The sequence below is a fragment of the Equus asinus genome, chromosome 6, assembly GCF_041296235.1.
Source record: "Equus asinus isolate D_3611 breed Donkey chromosome 6, EquAss-T2T_v2, whole genome shotgun sequence".
Classification (NCBI taxonomy): domain Eukaryota; kingdom Metazoa; phylum Chordata; class Mammalia; order Perissodactyla; family Equidae; genus Equus; species Equus asinus.
Genome location: NC_091795.1, coordinates 15427376 through 15443043, shown reverse-complemented (window position 1 = coordinate 15443043; position 15668 = coordinate 15427376). Strand labels below are relative to the sequence as shown.

The 15668-nt window shown below is 51.4% G+C and overlaps 1 protein-coding gene across 9 annotated transcripts in view; it reads right to left on the bottom strand.

Moving 5' to 3' along the window:
* Positions 1–15668, bottom strand: part of CRACDL (CRACD like) — a 135794-nt gene that overhangs the window by 21059 nt on the left and 99067 nt on the right. For all 9 annotated transcript variants that reach the window (XM_070511673.1, XM_070511669.1, XM_070511672.1 and 6 more), the window contains 2 exons: positions 11983–12210; positions 5549–7154 (listed from right to left, as the gene is read on the bottom strand). In XM_070511673.1, coding sequence (XP_070367774.1) covers positions 5549–7154; positions 11983–12210 — 1834 coding nt within the window. The remainder of the gene's footprint in view (positions 1–5548; positions 7155–11982; positions 12211–15668) is intronic.

Below are 15668 nucleotides of genomic sequence, written 5' to 3'. Positions count from 1 at the left end.
TACTCAAATCTCTTTCTCCTCTCCTCTGGGACTCCTATGACATGAACGTGAGACTTTTTAATATTGTTGCACTGGCCCCTGAGCCTTTTCTTTCTTTTTTCCTTTGTGTTCAGACTAGATATTTCCTATTTCTATTGATCTGTCTTTAAGTTCGCCCTTTCCTCTGTCACCTCCATTCTACAATGCGCTCTTCCAATGAATTTTTTATTTGTTAGCATATTTTCCCGTTCTAAAATTTTTATTATTATTTTTTAATAGCTTCTATTTCTTTGCAGAGAATCTTTCCATTCATTTCAAGAGTGCTCACTCTTACTTCTGGGAACCATGGTATAATTGTTGCTTTAAATATTGTCTAGTAATTCCAACATTTGGATCATCTCAGGGTTAGTGTTTGTTGATTGCCTTTTTGAGAATTTTTTTAGGTTTTCCTGGATTTTTGTATGTTGAATAATTTTGGTTTGTATCCTAGACAATTTGAGTATTATGTTGAGGCTCAGTCCTGTTAAAACTCTCGGGACCAGCCCGGTGGCGCAGCAGTTAAGTTTGCATGTTCCGCTTCTCGGCAGCCCAGGGTTCGCCGGTTTGGATCCCGAGTGCGGACATGGCACTGCTTGGCATGCCATGCTGTGGTAGGCGTCCCATGTATAAAGTAGAGGAAGATGGGCATGGATGCTAGCTCAGGGCCAGTTTTCCTCATCAAAAAGAGGAGGATTGGCAGTAGTTAGCTCACAGCTAATCTTCCTCAAAACAAAAACTCTCAAAGGTCTTTCTGTGTGATTCTACCAGTTTCATGCAAGTGCAACACAGGGAGGAGCCCAGGGTTTCACACATGTGGGTGAAAGACCCTCCTCAGGCATCTCCTTTCTGTGACTTCCAGCCCCCAGGATTCTCTGGGTTTAGCCTTTGCACTGTGTGCACTCTTGTGACTGGGACCACCTCAGGGCAGAGCAGCAAGAGAAGAGGACCTGCAGGACCACCACCACCACACCTGCCGCTGAGGCAGCTGCTGGTGAGGGGGCAGTTCAGTGCTGGCTCTCTGCTGGGTGGTGTCTGGAGAGTCACAGGGCTCTGACCCACAGGGGCTGCTGTGGGCGGAGGTGGGTGCCTCCTTGCTGGCACTCACCTGGAGGAGGGCTGGAAGGGGTAGAAAGCTCTGCCCCACAAGGGATACTGCTGCCACTGCCACCAGGCAAGAGTTCCAGTTTGTTGCTGGCATTAGCCTGGCAGAGGGATGAGAGAAGTCAAAAGAGCTCCCTCCTGCAGGGACTGCAGCCCCATAGTGGGGGGCTGCTATTTGGCGGCTGGGGTGCAGCTGGAATAGGGCCAGGACTGTCCAATAAGCTGTGTCGTGCAGGGCTGGTGCTGGCGGTGCCGGAGGCAGTAGAGCTCGAGGTTGTTGGTACCACAGTGGAGGGCAGGGAGGTGCTGCTTCCTTGTGGGCACGTGCCGCTGGGTCCTCCGGAGGGTCCTGATCTCCTCCCCAGTCCACTGCTCTTATCCACCTTCCAGGGTCCTCTGACATTCACTGCATGCATTTTGTCTGGGGTTTTAAATGATATCAGTGGGAGAGACAGGGTGGGGTGGATTCACTCCATCTTGGTCAGAACTGCTAGTCCTTTTGTCTGTAATTATTTAAGCAGGAGGAATACAGGTGATTTTTCCTATAATTTTTAGGCGTTTCCATATTAAAATATTTTTAATGACTGCAGTCTCCAGCTTGAGTGTCTGGATAGAGGGGCTGCCGAGGAGGAAATGCTCTGGGGAGAGCAGGGGTGGATCAAGTGAACTGTGCATGTTGAGATGTCAAGTCAGGGCTGCCCACAGATGGTAAGGCTGTGGCTAAGGGAGTCGGGGGAGAGAGAACGTCAGGAAACAGGTGGGAATCTGACATGTCCTCTGTGGGGGAGCCGAGGAGAGGGTGCTGCACTGGGAGGCAAGCAAGGATGAGAAGACATACACAGTTTGAGGGGCAAAGGAAAGGTGGGGAAACTGAGGCCCAGGGTGTTGACCACAGCCACTCAGGAAGGGACGAAAAGGGAAGGATCAAGTCTAAAGAAAGGTAAGTCTGAACAAAATTGGTTTTAAGAATTCAAGATATATAAATACATATTTTGGCACGATACCAAAAAATATCCTTGCATCCTACTCAAATGAACTTGAATATGCTGAAACGACTGTGTCATTACAGTAGGTGACAGTCTCTCTGAGTTCATTCCCTCCAGAAAATGTCCCCATCATCCCAAGACAAGATGGGCCTCCATCTACACTTCCCCGTGGCATCCAGCTGCCACCTGGCTCCTCAGGCTGATAAGCTCCTTGAGGCCCTTGTGCTTTTCCTGCCTTTTGGCACCAGCACAGTGCTGTGCATCTGGCATAAGTACGTGAAATCTTTGTTGAAAGAATGAATGCATGAATCAGTGAGTACCAGAGCCTAGAAAAAGGGTCAGAGAGCTGGGTGTGTCACGGTCACCAGCCCAGTCTGCAGGGAATAAGCTTGGACTGGAGGCTGAGGCTGGTTATCAGATGAGGCCCCCGGGTGAGAAAAGCAGCTACTCTCCAAAATATCTAGCATGTGACCACAACCACATAGAAAACAGATTACACACACACACACACAGAAAGAAGAAAGACTAGAAAGAAAGGCCAACAGGGATGACACCTAGAAAGCAGACTCATAAGTGATTGCTTTTTTCTATATACTTTCTGTATTTTAGAACTTTTCCACATGAGACTCTCTAACTCCTTTTTTCTAATTCTAATCCTGTGCACAAGAAGCTGCTTCCCAACCTGTAATTTAGACTCTGGGATGGATTGGCTCAACAGGAGGATGTGTAATGTCCTGCACAAATGAACAAGGCTGATGACCCTGGGCCCTTCGCCTCCTATGCCTATTAGCCGATTAACAGGTCTCCTTGGCGTTGATGAGCACACACACGGCACTGGGCTTCCCCAAGGTTGCCCTGTGAGGCCCAGCCCACTCGGCAAGCTGGGCTCCTCTGTTTATTGCAACAACCATCGAATCCTCCCCAGTACCCCCACTGAAGGGTTTCTCCTTCTCCTTCAGAGAAGGAAGACACGGTGCGAAGGAAGATGAAGAGTGCTGGGGACAAAGCAGCTTGCATCCCCGAGGCAGAACCACATGCCCATCTGGGACACTTCAAAAACCTAACTTTATGATTCGTACCCCTAGAGCGGGGACAGGGGAGACGGCAGCCCATCTGGGAGCTCTGGGTAAAGTACCTGCCACCATAAGATAATAAACAGCAATAATTAGGCCTTTCTGGAGAACTGAGTAATACTGCTATTAAAACTTTTATTATCTGTATGTTTTACATGAATCTAATTGCCTTCAGCTGCCATAATTTGGGAGCAATGAGAATGACAATAGAAGTAATAATAATGAATTAAACCACAAGCAGATCCAGTGTCTGGGAAGGTGTAGAGGCTGCTTCACTGATGGGGTCTGACAGCACAGACCCTGAGATTCTGCTCTGTCTGCGTGAGGCTGCCCCCAGACTCCAAGGTCCTGGGTGGGACCAGGTGCAGCTCCAGCCTTTCCTGGCACTTGTCTCTCAAACACCACCACCCTTGGGAGGATCGCTTCCTAACAGACGTAGGAATTCCTCCCCTCCTCTCTGCACTGAAATGAAAATCACTACTTGTGCCCCGTAAAATAACCTACATTCTTTCACTCCAGAATTCGTCTGAATCGGTTATTTCTTGTGGCTCAGAGAATGTTAACTAAGACAGAAGAACAAGATAATTCTCTTCCACTATTTAAGAAAAGCCATCAGTAAATAAATACTATACTGTATTTTATAAATCAAAGAAAAAAAAATAAGGTCTTTAACTACAGGCCATTCCAGGCATTTGACAATGAACAAAGCATAACTCTCACAGCTTAGGCTGAGGAAGCTATAAATTATTAATGTGTCAAGCATTACCCTCTGAAGCTTCTTTTTCAGCTCTGACCATGAAACTGAGTATCTGTCTGTTTAAGTCCCATGCATTCAGCAAGCCCTTGAGAGACATCTTCAATTCCAGGCCACAAAGGTGGATGGTGCTGATGTCAGGGTTTTATCTGCACAGAGCAACCCCCTACTCCCTGGCTCTTTCAGTGGTTTTTTGAATCACTCTACAACAGCTTCAACAACCTCGTGGAAGTTTGCAGAGCAGATCATCAGCTACAGTTGAACCTCCCCCAAAGCTCCCTCGCTGATTATCCTAATATAGCCGCGCAGCAGCCACAAAAAGTCACAGCTGAGCCAAGGGGCCCGGAGCAGGCGGGCCACCTGGGCTCTCTGGGGGCGTTTTCCTGGAACCGCCTGCATCTCTGGGTGTCACCTTAGGAACCTGAAGCACTAATATACTGCGCTTTTACTGACTCCCTAGGAGGGAGACAGAGAAGATGAGCGTTTCTTTGAACTTGACTTTATGTTGCTTTGTGTGAGCTAGTTTTTCCGCTGTGTGCACCCGTCACCTTCCTTTTAGCCTGTGGGGTCCCTAGGAGAACAACTGGGTTCTACTTCCTTTCTGTCCCACATTGCGGTGCTTAAGTGGAGTCCTGGACTTAGAGTAGCCACTTAAAATATCCTGAATGTTGTGGTGGTTTTTTTTTTAAGTAAAATTTACCATGGAAAATTTCTCCCTAGGGCCCTCATCACGCACACAACTCATTTGTGTAGTTTTGTTTTCCGGAACACTGATTTCCATTAATAAAAAGAAACCCTCCATGAAAGATTCTTTAGCTCCACCACAAATTACCCATTTCCAACAGATTTCTCATTTCGTCTGAAACACTATAAAAAGTGATAAATGTCAAACACATGGAAAGGTCATCTATTTTGTCTCTGCTCATTTTAAACGACAGTTGCTTTGGAAGATTCTCACCTTCTGCCCCTGTCTGAACACTGTCTCCCTTTTGGGATAGGAGTTAACGCCCACCGGCTGAGGGGCCCTCATTTTACAAAGGCTTGTGACTCCAATATACGGGATGCTTCCTGAGCGAGGCTGGGCCACGTGAGCCTAATTACTAAACGGGAGGAAATTCTTCCTGGGGGGAAAGGTTAGAAGGACCCTAAGTGATTGAGGAACCAGATGCTTCATTTATAACCAGGTAGTTTAGGCCCCGGGAGAGCTTCCATCAGTAACAGTACATAACATCCTAGGATTCTGGGGCTCACTGAGCTTCAGAGGGGAAAAAATGTAAGGAGCATTTGAGTTGATCCACTGAGAAGCCCATCTCTCCTCTCAGGAAATACGCTGCAAAATGAGTTTTTACATTTTCCTGACTCCTCTGAACTAAGAAGGAATCCTGACATTTGCTTCCCCTTCTCCACTCTTTCTTCCTAACTCTTGATCAAACACATTAGCGGCACCAAGAGGAATTTTGACTTTTTCTTCCAATTCCCCTGCAACAAGCTTTCTACCCAAAGCATTTACGTGCTTCGTGGACGTCCAGCAAGATATGCCGACTAACACGATTTCCCCATGGTCCTCCCCCTCCCCGAACACCCTCAGGCCAGGCCGCCCCGGCTCGGGCTCTTACCAGCTCCCCTGTGCGGTGACCTTTTCTCCGCGGTCCTGATCTCCCTTCTGGGCTCGGGGGGCGCCGCCTTCTCCAGCTCGCCGGGGCCGCCGTCGGGGGGCGCGGGCGCGGGCGGGAGGGTGAGCGTCTGCAGCAGCGGCTTTCTGGGCAGCGGCGGTTTGGAGCTGAGCTGCTCCGAGGCCCGGGCCCTCCCCTTGCCTTGGTCGTTCGGGCACCTGGCACCTCGAGGGGTGGGGGCCGTCCCCAGCTGACATTTCTCATCTTTCGAGAGCACAGTCAGTCCTCCTTTCTCCAGCCGGATCTCGGCACTGTACCTCTTCATGCCTTTGACTTCCGGAGAGGACACATCCCTGTGTTTGAGAGAGAGAGAAGTGGACCGGAGCTTGACGGGAAAAGGGTTTCTGTCCTCCCCCGGGGGCGGCTCCGGAGCGGCGGGGCAGGGGTCTCTGGTGGCCGGTGTGGTCGCCGCATCCCGGGGGCCCGGGCCGGGCCCGGCCTGGCTGGTCGCCCTGTCCTCTGAGTCCCGGGCGCCGCACTCAGCTGGCGAGGAGGGCTTCGGAGGGTCCAGTTTTCCATCCTGGGGCTCGGGCAGTGCCTGGAGGTCGTCGAGTGCAGCCTCGCTCTTCCAGGCCATGCTGCTCCTCAGAAGGGGCAGGCGGACGGCAGAGCCCGCGGGGCCGGGGCGCTCGAGCGGCCGGGCGCTGCCCCTGCGCGGCCACCCCCTGCCCGACGACACGGAGAACTTGTGCACGCCGACCTTCCGCTCAGGCGCCACCCTTTCGGGTACCCCCTGTGGGGCCTCCACCTGCTCAGCCCTGGGGGGCTCCGGGGCTGCAGCCTCTTTGTCCAGGGAACAGGGAGGGGGCTCCTCTGCGGCGGGCGGGGTGGGAGACACTACGAGGCTCGCGGCCACTGCCGGGGCCTTGTGCTTCAAGCAGCTCTTGGGGGCGGGGGGGCTGGGGGCAGGAGCCTCGGAAGATTCCTTCTCTGCTCCCTCGGGACTGGGCACTTCCAGCATCAGCTCCATCTCCTTCTGGACATTTTGGTCCAGCTCATCCGGACCAGAGGGAGTCTCCAAGCTGGTGGCAGGGTCAGTCTCAGAAGACGTCATGTCCACCTCAGGGATGTAAGAAGACAGTTGACTCTCCACGTCTCCAGAAGCAGAAACCACCCCATCAGCTGTGTCCTCGGCTAGGGGACATGTGCTTGCAAGGGGCAGCTCCTCCCTCTGGTTTTTGCTGCTGGGATTAGGGTACAGGGAGCCTTCTGGCAGAGATGGGGACTCTGAGCAGGGGGCTGGGCCTAACTCAGGCTCAGTAACCTCTGGGGTGTCCGGGTGACTTGGGGGGTTATCCTCAGGGGGGCTCTCCTCCTCAGCACTGGCACTGAGCGCTGGGGAGTGCTGCAGGCGAGCCCGTCTTGCCCGCGGCCCCCCAGGTTGCAGCATGGTGGCTGGCCCCTCAGGTTCAGGGCCTCTGGGCAGTCCCACATCCTGCTGTCTGGAACTGGGGTTCTCTTCCGTGCTGACTTTGGGTAATGGCTTCTCATGGTCTTCCTCCTCCTCTGGGGTGCATGTCAGATCGCTCAGGGATTCGGACTGTGCTCGCTACAGAAATAAAGAGAACAAAAGATAGCATCATTACATGGAATCTTAGGAAGCCTATGACCTTCCTATTTTGTTCAAGGCTTAACGTGGTTTAAAGGAAGCAGCATGTCTAGAGCTGGCACTTAAGCGGACATTCACACACAGGTGTCTTAATGCCTTCCTTACTGGTCTATTTGGAATGCTGCCTCCCAAGTTCAGCTTTCAGCAGCACAGTGGCAGCTAAGCCCTAAAAATAAATGTTGTCTAAGGCTCTTGTGGCTGAGCCACAAAGCCAGGGGACACTGCCGTACGGAGGGGAGCAAAGGGAAGGAGACCAGCATCGGCCGGTGGCTGCCACGCTTTGTTCTCTGCACTTGTTATTTCATTTACTCCTCGAGTCGTCCCAGTGAGGGAAGGATTATTCTTCTCTCTTTGCACCTGGAGAACTGGGAGCCCAGAGAGGTCCATACCCTGGTCAGCAGAAAAGCTGGCGCTCTAGGAGCCGGTGCTGCCTCAGAGCCCATCTCCCACCTCAGTGCTCTCTCCCCCAGGGAGGTGCCCTCACAGCGAAGGCAGGCTGGTTTGCCTAAAAGATGATGCATATCATGGCAAACACAATCAATAGCAAACTTCAGCTTATAGGATAAAGGTCAAAAACATAGCCTTATAGGATAAAGTCCAAACTTTTCAGTTAATTTTAAAAGTCCTACATTCTCTGGTCTTAACTTGTTTCTCCCACTCCCTGCTCAAGTCCTGCCAAGCCCCCACTACGTACGTGACAGACTCTGGGTCTGAGTGACTGGCCGGCTCCTCTCGCCGACACCTCCAGGTTGCTCTGCGGGCACCCCCCAAGAACTGTCTCAGACTCCACTCCTACAGGAAGCCTTGCCTGTCGCTTATGGCTCTCCTTTCTCTCCTGAAGCCCTATTGGCCTGACAGTATACACTGCCTTGTGGGATCTTCCTTCTGAAAGGTCTCTGGAATTTAGATTTCATCCAACTTCCTCCTCCTTGCACACAAAGTCAGTCCCTGCTCTCTCAGGAAGGAAAGGAGACCAAGGTAATCATGAGTCCTTCAAAAGCACTATGTGAGAACGACCAACAGGTTGAGGGTGTTGAGGTTGATCTTTTTAAAAAGTTCGTGACATGAGACCTCAAGAGAGACCCAAGCTGTTGCACAGCGCAGCTCTCTCTTTCCCCTTTTGTTAGGAAACTCTCAGGGGAGTGTCTGCAATAGGTTTTCATTGTTGTTGTTTACCGTTGTTGTTTTAACAATTTTCTAGCTGGCATCTGCTTGCTAAGAGAACACCGGATAACTGGGATGTTTGTGACAATACCTAAGCTATCTCTTGCCAAGACACACAATCCCATTCCTCTGGATTCAAAAAGGCGAAGATGTACAAAGATGTTTACAGAACAATTTTCAAAAGCTGCAGGTTCAAAAGGCGTGACTGCCCTTTTACTAACTACTACAGGAAAATCACTGATGTTGAAACCTCTTTAGGATGTAGGTCATGTTTTAAAGCTATCGGAATCTACACTACGTCAGCACAAAGCTGAGGAGCAGGCCCGGCTTGGGCACATCCCTGCTTGAGCCACTGGCAGCTACGAGGTTACAGTGGAGGCGCCAGGCAGGAAGAAGGCTGGCATGGAGTGTGGACTCCAGAGCGGGGACTTGGATGCTGCGCTGAGGCTTTGCTGGGAACAAAGCGGCTTCTGACTCAGGCCGGGGTCTCTGGCCGGGTACAGCAGGAAGGATGCGCATGCCCACTCCATCTCCACTGCCTCCCTTCACCTCCTCCTCTGGGCCCTCACAGCAGCTTTGCACCCTGGAGCCCTCCCGAAGACACGGAAGTCAGGGACCCACTGCTCAGCCTGCACCAAGATGGAGACTGTCATGCCTGTTCAACTACCTCCTCTTGCCCGAGAGAACGCGTCTTTGGGCAGCGTCCATGTCATCTCTGGGCAGAGAACACTGCCGATGAGCAGTCCGGGGCAGAGAGGAGGCGTCAGTCTCTGTCTGAGACCTGGGACTTCCAGTTGGCAGCTCTGCCAACCATATAACCTTGGGTGAGTCATCTAATCGTGCTGCTCCAGATAAAACAGAGTTCATAGTCTTTCCTGCTCCTGGCACTGCCTGGCTTGGGATGAGGACCAGCTGGTGTGGTGAGACGTTAGTGTAAACACTATGGGCGTTCCGCTTCTACTGCCTTGGAGCCACACACAGGGCACCGTTCTGTGCCGCAGGGTAAACGGTGAGATAACAACCAGCGTTTGTCTTTGGCGTGTGTCTCTTTCCCAACCTCTGCCTTGGTGGGGCAGATGGATTCAGCCAAATGCACTCTTGAGTGTGTTTTTTCAAACTCGTAATAAATATCAGTGTAACAGCCAAGGTTTTTTGTTTTTTTTACTAGGCAAGATGGGATTTTTAAGGTAGGAAAGACCCCTCGACCATGTTTTTTCTAGAGCTCCAAAAGATTCAGAGCTTAGAGGACGTGGAGCAGAGAGCTGACACCACTGACCACAGAGCTGGAGAATGGCCAGCCAGGCCTGGACAGCCGTTCTGCCCAAAGAGAGGAAAGGACTCAGGCAGCAGCAGAAGAGACTGAAGTCGAGACTTTGAAGATGCCTGAGCCTGGGGGGTGGGTAGTGAGAGTGGGTGATGGAGAAGAAACCCCAGACATTAGAGGGGATTAGAAAGGCAGGGGAAACGTGGACCTCACTGTCCAGTGAGGCCTAAGGGACAGCACACCTCTGCAGAAGTCCACAGGGTCAGGAGGGCAGCAGAGAGGGCAGCGTGGTGGCTCTTCCTTACCCTCGGAGCAGGACGGGAAGATCTGAATGCACCTTGGTCCCAAGAGGAGCCAGGGCACCAGGAAGGTCCTCATGGTTGGGAGAGGGACCTCATGACTGAAGGGCAATGGGGGCTGTGGACACTGAAGGACAGAGGCTTCCAACTTAGAACCCAACAGTGACATGGTGACCACTGGCCAGATACCTGTGCCCAGTCAGGAAAATTCAGATGCCTCCAAAAACGTAACATATCCACGCCTGCTCCCTACCAGGAAGGGAAGGGGAAGAAGCAGGGGAAGACGTGGAGATGACAGAGTTTAAATCAAAGAATGACTGTGTTTACCCAGACTGACTAAATCACATTTTCTGTTATTCTAAAAAATGGGGTTCAAGAGCTAAGTCAAGCTCAAAACTAAAGAAGGAAAGAGGGGTACAGCTCAGTGTAGGGAGGCAGCAAGAGGGCATGCTGCATCGCCACCTGGAGTGTGAGTGGGCTTCCCTCTGCCACCAAGTCCTGGCCAGGCTGCAGCTGGTTACACACACCTGCCAGAGCAAAAGACATCCCCGTGGGAATAAAGCCCAGAGGGAGCTGGCTTTGTCCCTGCCCTGTGGCTCCACTCAGCACTAGGACAGCCAGCTCTGGAATTACTGGGCCTTTCCAAGTCCCCACAGCTCAGAGCCTTTAATTGTGAATGCACTGGATGTACAAGCATTTGCACAAGTTCCCTAGTCCCCAGCTCACACGAGGGCATGAGCCAGAAGGTAACCACAGCTCACTTCTTTCTCCAGCGTCAGTTCCCTCAAAAGTCACCCCAGGTGGCATGAGTTTACAAGGCCCCTACCACATGCCCAAAGGAAAAGCCACTCTCTCCAGGGGGTCCCTGAAATCCTGAGAGGCCCCCATCCACTGTCTCCAGCTGAAAAACCTAGTTTGTCCTGTGTGCTTCATCAGCACCCCACAATCTTGTCTCAAAAGAAGGAGGGAGAGGATGTTGGTCTGTGAGCATCCTTCTCAGCACTGTCATTTTCTGGCCAGGGTGGCCCCACACCCTGCCCCTCAGCTCCTCATTGTAGGCACCACCATACAGGGGAGAAGACAACAGCCCTATGTGGACATGTAACCCACTGGTGCTATGAAGCCACAGTCCTCCACGAGCGAGTTCTTGCCTCCCAGAACTACGAGCTGACGACTGCCACAGGCAGCACGCCCAAAGAGGGGTGAACTTGCAGGGGCCAAGCCCCATGCCACTAAGTAGGTTCTTGGCCACGGCAGGTGTCCACTCTAGTGCTGCAGCTTCTTCTGTCATTCACTCATTCATTCATTGGTTCATTCACTCATGCATTCAAAAATGTTTACTGAATGCCAGCCCTGTGACTAGCATTGCTCCAGGGGCTCGAAGTACAGCTGAGATAAGGTTTCAAAGGAGAACATAATAAACAAGCGAGTGCAGACAGTTATAGAGGTCCCTTCTGTGTGCGGCCAGTGCTGTGAAGGAAGGAAATACGGTGATGGGACACTGGGGCCACTTTCCATAGGATGGTCAGGCGAGGCTCTGTGGGGAGAGGACCTCTGAGCTGAGACCCTTAGGCTGAGAAGGGGCCAGCCAGGAGAAGAGTGTCTCTGGCAGGTACCCGGGTCCCAGATTGGAGACAGCTTGGAGAGCTCACACAGCAGAAAGGAGGCCAGAGCGTGCTGAGTGAGAAAGAGAAGGAGAGGAAGCCTGAGAGGTAGGCAGGCCCAGGTGTCAGGCCTGGAATGCGGACTTTACACTGAGCGCAGTGGGAAGGCGGTGGACCATAGCACACAGCAGGTTCCTGATAAGGGCTGCAGAATGAACCAATGAATGAATGGAGGGGGTGTTTATGCAGGGGAGAGACCTATGTGATTCATGGTGAAAAAAACGGGCAAGCCCAGCTCCTGTAGCATGGTCCCATTGACCATAAGGGTTTCTCAAAGGGCGCCTGTGACCCTGAGCAGGGAGAGGCGGGGGTGGGTGGGAGTGGGGACTGCCAAGGCTGCCCGTCCCGCCTCTGCGTGTGGGAAGAAGCCCACTTACCGAAGACAGCCGCCTCATTTTGCTCGACCGCTGGTTGCGGGGCTTAACCAGGAGCTTGTGCTTAGCTGCAGAATTGTCCAGGCAGGAGGAGAACTCTGGGGGATAATCGAAATCAGCCACGGGTGCCAAGCTGCTGTCCGAGGTCCGGGCGGAGACGGTGGCATCACTTGCCTGCCTGGAGAAGAGCTGGTCTGGAGACACCGGCCGGGATGAGGGAACTAAAGAGACCTTCATGGGACAAGGAGCAAACACACATTAACTTCTGGATGTGAATGGGAACAGCCAGCACGTCAACTCCTTTATTGCGCCCAGCCTTCCCACGCTGTCTCTGGCCTTTACGTGAGAGGACACACTTCAAATGTGACTCTCCACAGGGAGGCTTCTCTGAAACTCCTTCAGAAAGGTAAAGTGCTGGGAGTTGTAAGTGTTGGGCCAACCCCTGGAAGCCTCTCACTCATTTCCAAGGCCACGCAGAGCGCCTGTGTCCCAGGCACCCTGAGCAGGATAACTGCCTTCACCTCACACAGCAGCTGGCCCAAGTGCTTCAGACAAGAGCTACTTTCTCTGATGAAACAGACCAGCCCGATTTCTCCAAGGTCAGAGTCAGGCTTGGTCCTGTCTCCAGAAGCCGAGAGGGTGGCCCAGGGGTGTGTTTTACAGGCTGGGGCACAGCACATGCTGAACCCCCACCCCCCCCAGCATTCCATCACTGTAGCTGCACTGGTTCATTCTAGAAGAGTTCTGTATCTTCATGTGTCCTCTTGGAGAAAGCTGGCTCTAAGTTACCACCTGTTAAGTCTCAAATATTTGACTGGTTTATAGCTCAGCAGGGAGTAATTGACAGACAGCCAAGAGGTAAAGTGTTGCCACGAGGGAAGAGGATTTGGCTAGTCAGGCAGAAGAATGCCAGTAACACCCTAAGACACCTGCCCACTGAACTTGGCAAGCTCCTCCACAGAGTGAGGTCTACGTGGGTTCTCCTGCAAAGGCATTATCGGCATAAAGTACTGGAGGGGCACCCACTGCGCACCCATGTGCAGGTTCAGCCCAGATCCAAGGAGCGAGGTGCGGAGAGAGAATTTGGGAGATGCTGGGCTTTAGTTACAACCCTGCCAGCTACAAACCAAAAAAACCTCCTCTTCCAGCACAGTGCTCAATATTAGTGTCAAGTTTACACTTTTTTCCAAAGTTTTTTATTTTCTAAATTTCTCATTGTAGTAAAATACACATAAAATTAACCAACTTAACCACTTTTAACGGTATGGTACAGTGGCATTAGATACATTCATGTTGTTGTGCAACCATTACCACCATCCGTCTCCAGAACTTTTCCTTTTGTAAAATGGAAACTCTGTACCCATTAAACCATAGCTCCCCATTCTACCTTGTCTCTATGAATTTGACTACTCTAGCTATCTCATATTAAGTGGAATCATATAGTTTCTGTCTTGTTTTGTTGGGCTTATTTCACTTAACATAATGTCCTTAAGCTTCATCCATGTTATAGCATTTGTCAGACTTTCTTTCCTTCTCAAGGCTGAATAATGTTATGTTTATGTACATACCACAGTTTGTTTATCCATTCATCTGTCGATGTACACGTGGGTTGCTTCCATGTTTTAGCTATTGTGAATGCTGCTGCTATGAACACGGGTGTACAAATACCTCTTCAAGAACTTGCTTTCAATTCTTTCGGGTAATACCCAGCAGTGGAATTGCTGGGTCATATAGCAGTTCTATTTTTAATTTTTTGAGGAACTGTCATACTGTTTTCCATAGCAACTGCACCATTTTACATTCGCATCAACAGTGTGCAAGGGTTCCCTTTTCTCCACATCCTCACCAATACTTGTTATTTTCTGTTTTTTTGACAGTAGCCATCCTAACGGGTGGAAGTGGTGTCTTTACATTTTAATTTAAGACCATAATTTTAGGCACCTCACAATGATTTAGTAAACCCTCAGGAAATCAGTCTCCTCAGGAAGGAGGCAGCAGAAAAGACGGTGGCAGCGAGGGGCATGGGTGTGTCTTGCTCACTTTCTTTTCCACAACCCTAGAGTTCCACAGGGAGCAGATGCCCAGCAGCCTCCGCTAAACTAGAGGGGGAGCCAGAAGGACGACACTGTTAGAGAGACGGGCTCGGAGGCAGGGACTGCCTCCTGCAAGGGAACCGCCAGCGAGAGGGACATATTCTCCCTGTTAACATAAAGGTCCCTTACATTTTCTAATGCACGTAGAAAGTTTATGGCTGTCAACTGGGAGAAGACAATTACTAAAATGAGGAGAAAAGGGTTATAAGTGGACAAAATCTATTTTAGTTCTCTTGTTTTAGCTACTCAGATTCTTACGGGAATAAAGCAAGAAAAATTATTTTTAAAATAAACCACAGGACTCCTGGCCACGACTTCCCCTGTGCCTGTGGCTTTGGCTTCCACCGTTGCAGCTGAGGACTCAGGAAGTCACCTTAGGTTGGACAGGCCACACCTTCCCAGTTGGTCCTCCTTAAGGGTCACAAGCAGGATGGCTGCATTTCAAATCATACAGATTCCTTCATCTTCACCCTTGTCTAGAGGAATAATGTAGACAAACACTTGGTAAAATTTTGTTTCTTGTTTTTCTTACGGTCTGGGACTCAAGAGAACAGACAAGGTGAGCTGCTTTGCAAATGCAGTGACTCCATGAATGAGAATGATGACTTCGTTTGTGACAGTACAGGCCTTGGTCACCCCTCCATAAACCCAAAGGACATGCATTCCCTGCCTCCGCTCCACTTGGGTCCCCTGGGTTTGCAGTGCCTGAGCAGACGGTCCTGGGCTCGGGCCTGCTCCCCGGGCTGGGGGCCCTTGGCAAGGAGTTTAATTTGCCTGACACTCTGAACAACGGGCTGTCCCCATACAACCCCTGCGCTGGCTGTCACAGCTGATCTTCCTGCGGGGCACTGGAGTCTCACTCCCCGGTCTCCGCCCTCATTCTGGGGCCTGGAAAGACCAGTACCCTGATGACCAGGGCAATCATGAGTTCTGTCTTTGCTCAGTGAAGCAACTAGGTGAGGTGGGTGGGGTTCAAGGGGAGGAAGACAGCACAGGAAAGCCAACCTGCATTTTCCTCAGCGGGATGGCAGCATCGGAGCATTCCATTTGCATTGCTTGCTCCCAGTCACCTACTTTTTCCTGAGATCTGTACTTATGGATGATTCTGGAAGTGGATGATTTAAAAGTCTAACAGGTGGCCCTTTGTTGGAGGAACGTGGCTCAAAAGGCCCTGAGGAAATGGTCTGGGGTTCAGAGGCTTTCTGGAGGTGACCCTGAGTGACAGCTGCTTGACAATGTTTGCCCTCAAAAAGAGGGGCTCAGCCCCTGAGGAGTGGCCAGCAGACAGGCAGCAGAGGTGGTGGGCCGGTCCAGGGAAGGGGAGCCTGGGGACCCAAGTTCCTGTGGCATTTGCTTTGAGGGATGCGAGGCACCGACCCACCCCATCTCATTAAACCCTCTCCAAACCCTCTGAGGACAGATTCCTAGAGGTGACAAAACCTGCCCAGAGCCTCGCCCCAGCCATGGGTGCGTCTCCTCCTTCAGCCCAGAGCTGTGCTGTCTCCACTTGTCACCTTCCCTCAGCAGCTGGAGCAAAAGAGACCTGCCAGTCTGCTACCCTCTACCCAGCGTTTCCTACTTGCTGGCAGGAAACCA